The sequence below is a fragment of the Vipera ursinii genome (assembly GCF_947247035.1).
Source record: "Vipera ursinii genome assembly, chromosome: 2".
Taxonomy (NCBI): Eukaryota; Metazoa; Chordata; class Lepidosauria; order Squamata; family Viperidae; genus Vipera; species Vipera ursinii.
In genome coordinates this window covers 16,509,054-16,521,571 of record NC_139513.1, presented here as the reverse complement: position 1 = coordinate 16,521,571, position 12,518 = coordinate 16,509,054, and the positions used below count along the sequence as shown (strand labels likewise).

Here is a 12,518-nt window from a genome sequence, read left to right as displayed (position 1 = left end):
GCCACAGACGTGGCTTTCGCTTGCTTGTGCTGCCCGGTTGCTGGCATGCCGACTAGAAGACCTCCAAGGTCCCTTCCAGTACTGTACAATTCTATTAGAATCATGTATGGAATTTTCTGGAAATTGAAGTCCAGACATCAACATCGTCTTAGACTGATGTAGGATTTACACACAGTTTGTGGGGAGAGAATTGGAAGACTTGCCGGTTATGCAGATGCAGGTTATATTTGAGACATATAAATTAACTCCTAATTTTTAATAACATTTGTTAATCTGAAACAGTCCGATGAGTCTCCGGGTTCTTTTTGCTAACCACAGACTAACTTGCCTCTCCCCTCATAAGATCCACTATGGGTAACACAGGGCAGGGGAGCCTGGCAAACACCCAAAAGCACAGCAAAAAGCCATAGGCTGGCTGACCTGAACCTGGAGCAAGCAGAAAGCCCTCCTCTCCTGCAGGAGTCAGTAGAGAGGAATAATGAAAGATGAATGGATGTACACACACAGGCAGACAGAGATATAGGTGACAACCTATGGAAATTAGGATTATAGAAATGTAGAGGTTATGAATAGAGAAAGGAGATATAGTGATACAGGCCTTTTGAAAGTATAGAGCAGGGGTAGGCAACCTTGGCTCTTTTATGACTCGTGGACTTGAAGTCCACGAGTCATAAAAGAGCCAAGATTGCCTATCCCTGGTATAGAGTAAGCATAGGCCCTGCAGAAAGTAGGAAATTATGAGAGCCATTTTGGTGTAGGAGTTCAGGCCCAAGTCTAGGAACCCAGGAACCAGTGAGTGGGAATCCTAGGCACGAAGTCTTGGTGGAGCAGTGGGCTAATGCCTCCTTAAGTAACACCAGCTGCCTGAAATTAGTGCAGGTTTGCATCCCACCAGGCTCAAGGTTGACTCAGCCTTCCATCCTTCCCAGGTAGGTAAAATGAGGACCCAGATTGTTGGGGGCAATTAAGCTGACTTTGTAATAATGCCGCTTGGGGGGGGAGCGAAAGCCCTAATAAGCAGGCATATACATAGAATGAAGGCTATTGCTAAGCACATTGATTGTGCTTAGATTGTAAGCCACCCTGAGTCTTCGGAGAAGGGCAGGATATAAATGGGAATAATAAAAAAAAGTCTGCGGGGGGGGGGGGGAATTCCTCTCCCAGCCCCAGAAAGGTGGAGGCCAGGAAGTCACCCACTACCCGTAGCTCTTAACTGCACCTCTCACCTGCTGGTCTGCCTGCCTGGGATTCCTACCTCTTCCCACATCACAGTCACATGAGGTCCTCATTTAATGACCCATGGGGTCCTCGGGTTGCAATGGCAAGTGGAACTGCCAGGATTGCCCTCACTCAGCAAAGTGGTGATGTGATGTCACTTTTTATAACCCCACTGCATAGCAATGGAAACTCTGGCACCAACTGCTGTCCTGAACCAAGAACTAACCCTATTTCTTTTACAAGCTCAGGAGAGGCCTGAAAGAATGAATTCTCCCCTTTTAAGAAAATTGGCATCCCAGCTGGCTTTATACCTTGAACAGCAGTTCGTTATTCGTAAGAAAATCATGAGTTTTTCTTAACAAATTCAACCCAATGCATTCCTCGACTTAAAACATTTCATTTAGCAGTTCGTTATTCGTAAGAAAATCATGAGTTTTTCTTAACAAATTCAACCCAATGCATTCCTCGACTTAAAACATTTCATTTAGTGGCCCTCCTAGACAACAGGTTTCAATAACATCGACCATGATATCCTTCTGGACAAGGCTTGGAGACTGGAAATGGGAGCCACTGTATTACAGTGGTTCTATTTTAACCTCCATGGCGGGTCACAGTAGGTGTTGGCAGGAGAAGACCAGCTGAGCTTTTGCACAGATTCATCTACTGCACCAATTTTCCATTGCAGACCCTACCCTATGAGACACAAACCCTGTGCTTAACTTCTCCAATTTAACTCCTCGCAAGGAGAAAGATTACCAGTTTTGAGAAAAAATGGCACCGAGGATGAATGTAGTTAGTAAGGCTAGGAGACCTGGTTAATTTCTACGTTGAAAAAAAACAATAATCGCCTTTTTGGAACCCAGACCATCAGCCATTCTAGAGGTGGCCTGTATTTGCAGAGCAAGTACATGTCAAATGTGGACGCTTTGAATTTTACCATTTGCTGTACATGCGGTTTATTAGTATCTGTATCAGGTTTTATTGCTGTAAACCGTGTCATCAAGAGTTGGGCTGCCATATGCATATTCTTCATAAATAAAAATACATACATACATATTTATATCCCCCTTTAGGATATGTAGAAATAAATCTAGACAGAAAGCATATCTAACATAGATCCAAGCGCCTATTCTCTGCCCAACACGGCAGTTCCTCTTGACTCTCTGAAAGGAAATGACTGCGCTGGGCAAGAGAAAGGAAGCTCAGATCTCCTTCCACATGTCTGATACGAATACATGTCTGACTAAAAAGAATCATGCAAGAAATTAAATGGTTAATTTCTTAGCTGGGTTCCCAATGAGACAAGAAACAAAGTTCAAGATTCCTCTACACACACCAAATTTTGACTCATGTGGAATTTCTTGTGTGTGATAAGGGAGGAATTCCGTGTGAAACACTGTCCACAATCTGGGCATTTGAATGGTTTCTCCCCTGTGTGTAACCTTACATGATTTATAAGGTTAGACCTAATACTAAAATCTTTTCCACAATCCGGACACTCATACGGTTTCTCCCCTGTGTGAGTCCTCCAGTGTACCACCAAGTCGTAATTCCGATAGAAACATTTCCCACACTCGACACACTCATATAGTTTCTCTCCTGTGTGAATTCTCTGGTGTTTCATCAGGTATGAATTCTGACTGAAAGTTTTCCCACAATCGAGACATTCATACGGTTTCTCTCCCGTGTGAGTCCTCTGGTGTTTCACCCGGTTGGAATTATGACTGAAACATTTCCCACAATACACACACTCATATGGTTTCTCTCCTGTATGAGTCCTCTGGTGTAACATCAGATGAGAATTCTGACTGAAACTTTTTCCACAATCCGGACACTCATACAGTTTCTCTCCCGTGTGAGTCCTCTGGTGTATCACCAAGTCAGAATTTCGAGTGAAACCTTTCCCACACTCGAGACACTGATATGGTTTTTCTCCTGTGTGAACCCTCTGGTGTATCACCAGGGCAGAATTCCAACTGAAACTTTTACCACAATCCAGACACTGAAATGGTTTCTCCCCTGTATGAGTCTTGTGGTGCTTCACCAGTTCAGACTTCCAACTGAAATTTTTCCCACACACTTGACACTCATACATTTTCTCTCCTGTATGATTTCTCTGGTGTACCACTAGGTTGGAATTACGAGAGAAACCTTTCCCACAATCAGGACACTCATATGGTTTTTCTCCTGTGTGAATTCTCTGGTGTTCCACCAGGTGTGAATTCCGACTGAAGCTTTTCCCACAATCCAGGCACTGATATGGTTTTTCTCCCGTGTGAGTTTTCCGGTGTTTCACCAAGTCAGAATTCCAACTGAATTCTTTCTGACAATCTGGACATACATACGGCTTATCTCCTGTGTGGGTCCTCTTATGTTTCAGAAGGTTGGAATTATAACTGAAACTTTTCCCACAGTCAGGACAATCAAAGGGTTTCTCTCCTGTGTGAGTTCTCTGGTGGACAAGCCGGTTGGAATTCTGCTTGAAAGTTTTCCCACAATCAGTGCACTCATATAGTTTTTCTCCTGTATGAGTTCTATGGTGTTTCACCAGGTTGCAATTCTGGCTGAAAGTTTTCCCACAATACAGACACTTATATGGTTTCTCTCCCGTGTGAGTCCTCTGGTGTATCACCAGCTTGGAATTATGCTGGAAACTTTTCCCACAATACAGACACTCATATGGTTTCTCTCCAGGGTGAGTCCTCTTGTGTCGCACCAGATTGGTTTGCATGCTAAATCTTTTGTCACAATGAGAGCACTGGTAGAGCTTCTCTTCGATCTGAGTCCTTCCATGAATCATGAGAGACCTGTTCCGAGTAAAGCTTTTGCCATACTCCATGCATTTGTATTGCTTTTGAAGGGGCAGATCCACTTGTGCATAATTAAGATGTTTATTTGCAATCTGTGTTTTTCCCACAATAGGTAATCTGTGCGGTTTTTCCAACACTGATATTTTTGGATCCTTGGAGGCGAAAAATATTTCTGATCTCTAGTCTGGTGGGTTTTTTATTCAAGGCACTCTTTCCTTCCTCAAAGGCTTTAATGCCTGCCCATTTTGGCTATCCAAAGTACCTTTTCATTCCCACTGACTTCCAAGATATTTCCCACTTTTTCTTTCTTTGGAAATTATCGTCTTTGACTTCTCATGTAATGTTTCCTTGAATTGCACGTACTCTATTTTTTTTCCCCAGCTCAGAACTCTGTCCTTGTTATTCTCTCCCTTGTTTCTCATTTGCTGAGGAAGAAGCAGAGTTTTTACACTTCCCGAAGGCAGTAGAGAAAAAAAATTGATTGATGATTTGTTTTGCATTTTAATGCTGCTTCTCATTCTCTGTCGTCCAGAGTGCTCTTCTCGGCATCCTCTTTGTCTGTAAGATTGATATTAATGGGTTAGTTTCATTATTGTTTAACGAATGGCTGCAGAACATGTGAAAGCAGCAAAAAAAAACCACCCTTATATCACCATGAAAAAAAGAAACACCGAAATTCTAGTTTAACCAATAATATTAATTATGATTCATTTGGCATACAGAAGACTAGCAAGATCCAAGTTCAAATATTGATTCAATCATAAGATTCTTTTTCCAATCAATCAATCAATCAATCAATCAATCAATCCGCTTTAAATCGCGCAGCCCCAGAGGAAGAAAATTTGGGGAGAGCAAGATTATGCAGCAGCAGCCCGCATGTTTCCCCCTCGTTGCTTCGCTGCTCGACTTGCTCCCGGCTTCTCCTCCGACCTGCCCTCCACTCACCTTCCAGGAGCCGCTTCCACCCTGGAACTAGCCGAAGAGGCTCCACCGACGCCATCCTCCTCCCTTCGGGGAGTCGAAAGAGGAAGTTCCGCTTTCCTTCGCCTCTTCTCCACGTCCTCTCTAGCAATACTCTCTATCGCTTCAACTCGTGCCGGCTCAGTCTACTCTCTCCCCCTCCCCTTAGAATAGTTCGTCCGCCGCCGTACCTTCCCTGCTTTCTAGGCGCGAGTGTTGCTTCTTTGTAGAGCGCCATCTAGCGACAGAAGGCCGAAAGCCACGCCCGTCCTCCGGGCTTCCTTCTGTACCATCGAGTCGTATTCGACTCCCACCGAGCACGTCGGGAGCTTTTCTCCCTGAGGATCCATCCCGCAGCTTTTCCTTTGCAAGAAGCAGCGACTAAACCAGGGGTCGGCAACCTCGGCTCTTTTATGACTCGTGGACTTCAACTCCCAGAATTCCTGAGCCAGCTATGCTGGCTCAGGAATTCTGGGAGTTGAAGTCCACGAGTCATAAAAGAGCCGAGGTTGCCGACCCCTGGACTAAACCAAAGGAAAGCGTCCTTTGGCGGGTGGGGAGGGGGGATGGAAGTGGGAAAGTGCACCTCCCTTCGTTCAAGCCCCTTTTCCCTCTGGGGAGGTGGAGCACAAGATAACTCGAAATTTGCCTCTGCAATTTAGGGAAGGTGAAAGACCGAAGCTTGCTTGATCCCTTGTGTCTTCTGTGATTTTCTTTTCTTTTACTTCCGTGTTTAGCTAACAAGCACCATATTTCCTACTGGGGCCCCATCCCTGCTAAGCGATGGAAATTCGGGCGCCAATTGCTGTCACTGTCAGAATCCATTTATATCACATTCATAAATGTATGTTTAAAACATTATCTCTCCCACCCCCCAATAGGGATTCTGCCATCTCCAGAGGAAGGAGGAGCAGATGTGGATTCAGCCTGCCTTAGGTTATTTCAAAGACCAAGGAAACCTTTTGAACTGGGGGGATCAAAAGGGAAGGGGAGAGGAAAAAGGCAATAACCATAAAGATTCCTTTTTTTTCCCCCAGGAAAGGGTTGACACGAAGTAGAAGGATGGGGGCTGATCAAATGGGGTTGAGGGAAGGGGGGCTGAACTGGGTACCCTTTATAAAATTTCAATTTGTAAAACAATACTAAGTCCTGTCTTGTATTCCCACAACCAAGCATGTCCTAGTAAAGATTCATTTTGGACTAGAACTGACTCCAAGAGTTTTTGTCTTCCTAAGACGTGCTTTGGGGTGGGTCCTGACAGTAGACAGGACTTAGTATTGGGGTGGGTCCTGACAGTCACAATCCAAGCACTACCTATATTTCTTTTCCAAGCTCAGGAGAGGGCTGGAAGAGTCATTTCCCCCACTTCCGGACAGTTGGGATCCTGACCACCTTCATGCCTTCAACAGCAGTTTGCTGTGCATCAGAAAATCATGACAGGTTTTCCTGGCAGAGGAGTTCAAGGCATTGCTGCAGATTAAGACCTTTTTCTAAGTGCAGCTGAAGAGGGCAATGAAAGGCTGGCAGCCTGGCACTTCAACTCGCCCCCAGCTTGCAGCTCGTGACTTTGCCACCCGCAGAAAGGGTTGTGCAGGAGAAAGACACCTGGGGGCTTCTCGGTCTGGGTTCAGTCTGGGGCACAGCAACAAAATTGGACTGGTTGCAACTCTCATGGACTTTTTGGAGGCCTGGGGATAGATGGGGTACAGCCATTTTGTCCCTCCTAGACCTCTCATGAGGTTTCAATACTATTGACTGTGATATTTGTCTGGACCAGCTTTGGGAACTGGAAATGAGAGGCACTTTATTAAGGTGATTCTACTTCTGCCTCTATGCCCAGTTCCAATTGGTGTGGGTAGAAGAGAGGCCAACTCCTAGGCCCTTGCACAGGGGTAGGCAACCTCGGCTCTTTTATGACTCATGGACTTCAACTCCCAGAATTCCTGAGTCAGCTATGCTGGGAGTTGAAGTCCATGAGTCATAAAAGAGCTGAGGTTGCCTACCCCTGCCCTTGCAGTTTGGGGTGCCCAGGGCTCAAGCCTTTCACTGCTCCTTTTTAACATAGATGTGAAACCGCTAGGAGACGCCATCCATTCTACGATACCCAACTATGTACAGGTAGTCCTTGACTTACAAAACTTCATTTACTAACCATTTGCTACCACTTTGTAAAGCCTTAGTAAGACCATACCTGGAATACTGTATCCAGTTTTGGTCAACACATTACAGAAATACGTTGAAAAAGTCCAAAGTGGAACTAAGATGATTAAAGGCCTGGAGACTAAAACACATGAAGAACGGTTGCAAGATTTGGGTATGGCCAGTCTAGAGAAAAGAAGGACTAAGGGGGGACATGATACCACTATTCCAATATTTGAGAGGTTGCCACAAAGAGGAGGGGGGGGGGATCAACTCATTTTCCAAAGCACCAGAAGGCACAAGAAACAATGGATGGAAACTAATCAAGGAGAGAAGCAACTTGGAATTATGGAGAAGCTTTCTAACAATAGGAACAATTAATCAGTGGAACAACTTGCCTTCAGAGGTTGTGGGTGCTTCATCATTGGAGGTTTTTAAGAAAAGACTGGACAGTCACTTGTCTGAAACGTTATAGGGTCTCTTGCTTGAGCAGGGGGTTGGACTAGAAGACCTCCAAGGTCCCTTCCTATTTTATTCTAATTGATTGGTTGCATATATGGAGTTTATTGGTTACTGTACAGGGTTTTATTGCTCTAAGCTGTCCAGTTGCAGAGTTGGGCTGCCATATGCATTTTCTTAATAAATAAAAATACATACATATTTATATCCCACCTTTATTATATGTAGAAATAACTCAAGATGGCAAACATAAATAAGAGACAGCCAAGCTGTTTTTCTCTGGCCCAGCACAGCAGTTCCCCTCAACGCTGGGAAAGGGAATGGCCGCATTGGACCAGAAAAAGGAAGCTCAGATCTCCTGCCTCTTGTGTGAGACTTAAGACACATTTGACTAAAAAGAATAAGGCAAGAAATTAAATGGTTAATTTCTCAACTGGGTGTCGAATGAGAGAAATGAAATTTAACACTCCTCTACACGCATCAAATTTTGCTTCATGTGGAATTTCTTGTGTGCGGTAAGAGAGGAATTTTGTGTGAAACACTGTTCACAATCTGGACATTTGAATGGTTTCTCCCCTGTGTGTAACCTTACATGATTTATGAGGCTAGATCTAATGCTAAAATCTTTCCCACAATCCGGACACTCATACGGTTTCTCCCCTGTGTGAGTCCTCCAATGTATCACCAAGCCAGAATTCCGAATGAACCTTTTCCCACATTCGGGACACTCATATGGTTTTTCTCCTGTGTGAATTCTCTGGTGTTTAACCAGGTAGGAATTCTGACTGAAACCTTTCCCACAAAACAGACATTCATATGGTTTCTCTCCTGTGTGAGACCTCTGGTGTAACATCAGGTGAGAATTCTGACTGAAACTTTTTCCACAATCCAGACACTCATACAGTTTCTCTCCTGTGTGAGTCCTCTGGTGTATCACCAAGTCAGAATTTCGAATGAAACTTTTCCCACACTCGAGACACTCATATGGCTTTTCTCCTGTGTGAGTCCTCTGGTGTATCACTAGGGTGGAGTTCCAATTGAAACTTTTACCACAATCCAGACACTGATACGGTTTGTCCCCTGTGTGAGATCTCTGGTGTATTACCAGGTGGGAATTCCGATAGAAACCTTTCCCACAATCTGGACATTTATATGGTTTCTCTTCTGTATGAGTCCTGCGGTGTTGCACAAGATGGGAATTTCGAATGAAACGTTTCCCACACTCCAAACACTCATACGGTTTTTCTCCTGTGTGAATCCTCTGGTGTATCACCAGGTCAGAATTCCAATTGAAACCTTTTCCACAATCTGGACATTCATATGGTTTCTCTCCTGTGTGAGTTCTCTGGTGCATGAGCAGTTTCGAATTCCTACTAAAAAGCTTCCCACAATCTAGACATTCATATGGTATCTCTCCCGTATGAGTCCTCTGGTGTATCACCAGGTTAGCATTCTGACTGAAACTTTTCCCACAATCTGGACACTCATATGGTTTCTCTCCTGTGTGACTCCTCTGGTGTATCACCAGCTTAGAATTCTGCTTGAAACTTTTCTCACAATCAGGACACTTGTATGGTTTCTCTCCCGTGTGAGTCCTCTGGTGTATCACCAACTTGGAATTCTGCTGGAAACTTTTCCCACAATCTAGACACTCATATGGTTTCTCTCCTGTGTGAGTCCTCTGGTGTTCAACCAGGTGGGAATTCCGACTGAAACTTTTCCCACAATCCGGGCACTCATATGGTTTTTCTCCTGTGTGAGTCCTCTGATGTACTTCCAACTCAGAATTCCAGTTAAAACCTTTCCCACAATCTGGACATTTATATGGTTTGTCTCCTGTGTGACTCCTCTGGTGTATCACCAGCTTAGAATTCTGTTGGAAACTCTTCCCACAATCTGGACATTCATATGGTTTTTCTCCAGTGTGAGTCCTTCGGTGTATCACCAGGTTGGAATTCTGACTGAATCGTTTGCCACAATCTGGACACTCATATGGTTTCTCTCCTGTGTGAGTCCTCTGGTGTATCACCAGCTTGGAATTATGCAGAAAACGTTTCCCACAATACAGACACTCAAATGGTTTCTCCCCAATGTCAGTTCTCTTGTGTCTCACTAGAGTGCTTTGCATGCTAAATCTTTTGCCAGATTGGAGCAATGGTAGAGCTAATCTGCTGTGTGGATCCTTCCATGAATCATAAGGGAGCTGTTCTGAATAAAAGTTTGGCTGCTCTCCAAACATTTGTATAGCTTTTCTCTGGGTAGATCATCTCACCGATGGTCTGCAATCTGTTTTTTCTGACAATAGGCAGTCTGTGGGTTTTTCCAACAGTGATATTCTTGGATTCTTCCGGAGGCTAAAAATATTTCTGATCTAGACAGTCACTTGTCTGAAATGGTATAGGTTCTCCTGCTTGAGCAAGGGGCTGGACTAGAAGACCTCCAAGGTCCCTTCCTACTCTACTCTTATTCTATTCTGTTCTCTTCTGTTCTATTCTATTCTTACCTGGGGCTGCTTTGATTCAAGCCACTCTTTCCTTCCTCAAAGGCCTTAATTAATGCCTGCCCATTCTGGCTATCCAAAGTACCCTTTCCTCCCAACTGACTTCCAGGTATTTCCCACTTTTTCTTTCTTTGGAAATTATCCTCCTTGACTTCTCATGTAATGCTTTCTTGAGTTGCACATACTCTATTTTTTTCCAGCTGAAAACCTTGTTGTTGTAGTTCTCTCCATTGTCTCTCATCAGCTAAGGAAGGAGAAGAGTTTTTACACTTTCTGGAACAGATTTTGATTGATGCTTTGTTTTACATTTTAATGCTGCTTTTCATTTTCTGTTGTCGAGAGTGCTCTTCTTGGCATCCTCTTTGTCTGTAAGATCCATATCAATGGGTTAGTTTAATTATTGTTTTAAAAACGACTTCAGTACATATGAAAGGAGCAAAAATATCCCATATATTACTATGAAAAAACAAACATCAAAATTCTAGTTTAACCTGTAACATTATGATTCATTTGGCATGCGGAAGACTAACAGATCCAAATATCAACTCAATCAGAAAATTCTGTTTGGCTTCAGTAAATCACATGTACAGTGTATTCAGAAAGTGTCCAAAGTATTCAGACCCTCTTCACTTCTATCAATTTTGTTATGTTGCAGCCTGATTCTACACTTGTTGAAATTCATTTTTGCTCATTAATCTACACTCTTATTGACAAAGTGAAAACAGAATTTTAAAAATGTTTGTAAATTTATTAAAAAGACAAAAACTGAAATATCACATCGACGTAAGTATCCAGACCCTTCACTCAGTACTTGGTGGAAGCGCCTTTGGCAGCAACTACAGCCTTGAATTTTTTGGTTACGACGTGAGAAGTTTTGTACACCTGGATTGGGGGATTTTCTGCCATTCTTCCTTGCAAATCCTCTCAAGCTCAGACAGATTGGATGGTGATCCTTGGTGGACAGCCATTGCCAGGTCCTTCCAGAGAGGTTCAAGTCAGGCCTCTGGCTGGGCCACTCTGGGAGATTCACAAAGTTGTCCCTAAGCCACTCCTGTGTTGTCTTGGCAAAGCTTCTCATGTCATAACCAAAAACAAATGGACACTCTAATTGCTGCCAAAGGTGCTCCAACAAAGTACTTAGTGAAGAGTCCGAATAATTACACCGCTGTGATTTCAGTGTTTTTGTTTTTAATAAATTTACAGACACTTCTCAAATTCTGTTTTCACTTTGTACATAGATTAATGAGGAAAAAAATGAATTTCAATCACCGTAAAATCAGGCTGCAGCATAACAAAATTGACATAAGTGAAGGAGGTCCGAGTACCATCTGAATGCACTATATATGGGTGCTGATTGACACGGAAACCCACTCCAAAGAATTGATTCGTGTAAAGAATTCTGTGTATTGCAATCTGCAAAAGGCAGTCAACTCCATTATTTTGACCTTATTTTAAAAGCGGGGGGGGGGGGAGGGACGCTAACAGATGAAATGGTGCCCAAATCCCACGGGAGATTTAAACCATCCGTTTTGCAGCAGGAAACTCCTCGCTTGCCAAAAAAAAAAAAGATCACAAGGAATCAAGTGTTACGTGAAGGCTGGGGGAGATGGGCGGTTAAAAAAACATGAAAAAACAAAAGACGTTTTAAATGTCCCAAATCTCCCAGCAGAAAATGACGGGCAGCAGTTTTAAACGATGCGGCACAAGGGCAATAATAGCATTTGGGGAGAGGAAGAGTAGGCGGCTGCAGCTGGCATGCTTCAGCCTCGTTGCTCGCTCCGCTTCCACGCCGTGGAGGAAACCAAACAGCCCGACTTGCTCTCGGCTTCTCCTCCGATCTGCCCTCCACTCACCTCCCAGGAGCCGCTTCGACCCTCGGAACCGCACAAAAGGGGCCACCGACGCCATCGCCCTCCCGCGGGAGAGCCGGAATCGGGAGTTCCTCCGTCCTTCTACATCCCCTCTAGCAATCCAAGACTCTATCGTTTCGATTCGTTCCAGCTCGGCCTCCCTTCCCTCCCGTACAATGTCAATACTAGCGATGCGGCTGCTGTTATATACTGTATTCGCGGCTCTTCTAGGCACGACTGATGCTTCTTTCTAGAGCGCCATCTAGCGACGAAAGGTTGAAAATCACGCTCGGTCCTACCCTGAAGCCTTTGGGTTCACTGTTTTCGTACTTCCTTATCCGCCGTCGAGTCGCATTCGACTCCCAACGAGCTCGTCGATCGCTTTCCTCCCTGAGGATCTGTCCCAGGGGGTAGGCAACCTTGGCTCTTTTATGACTCTTTCATGACCCGTGGACTTCTGGGAGTTGAAGTCCTGAAAGAAAGGGATGAGAATAGATCAGGGGTAGGCAACCTTGGCTCTTTTATGACTCTTTCATGACCCGTGGACTTCTGGGAGTTGAAGTCCTGAAAGAAAGGGATGAG

General features: G+C 44.2%; 2 protein-coding genes across 2 annotated transcripts; both read right to left on the bottom strand.

The window, feature by feature from the left end:
• Nucleotides 1-2,179: 2,179 nt before the first annotated feature.
• Nucleotides 2,180-5,060, bottom strand: LOC310635355 (uncharacterized protein). Its single transcript, XM_083354204.1, has 2 exons — nucleotides 4,974-5,060; nucleotides 2,180-4,586 (listed from the first exon to the last, which is right to left on the bottom strand). The coding sequence occupies exon 2, from the start codon at nucleotides 4,055-4,057 to the stop codon at nucleotides 2,534-2,536; it is 1,524 nt and encodes a 507-aa protein (XP_083210330.1). The 5' UTR covers nucleotides 4,058-4,586; nucleotides 4,974-5,060; the 3' UTR covers nucleotides 2,180-2,533.
• A 2,727-nt stretch (nucleotides 5,061-7,787) lies between these two features.
• LOC310635348 (uncharacterized protein) lies at nucleotides 7,788-12,093 on the bottom strand. The gene is made up of 2 exons (XM_083354189.1): nucleotides 11,940-12,093; nucleotides 7,788-10,452 (listed from the first exon to the last, which is right to left on the bottom strand). Exon 2 carries the CDS (start codon nucleotides 9,823-9,825, stop codon nucleotides 8,047-8,049), a length of 1,779 nt encoding a protein of 592 aa, XP_083210315.1. The 5' UTR covers nucleotides 9,826-10,452; nucleotides 11,940-12,093; the 3' UTR covers nucleotides 7,788-8,046.
• Between the last annotated feature and the right edge of the window lie 425 nt (nucleotides 12,094-12,518).

What these genes read in the sequence shown, in the direction of transcription:
- LOC310635355 (XM_083354204.1), bottom strand. Translation starts at nt 4,057, where the DNA reads ATGGAGTATGGCAAAAGCTTTACTCGGAACAGGTCTCTCATGATTCAT.
- LOC310635348 (XM_083354189.1), bottom strand. Translation starts at nt 9,825, where the DNA reads ATGTTTGGAGAGCAGCCAAACTTTTATTCAGAACAGCTCCCTTATGAT.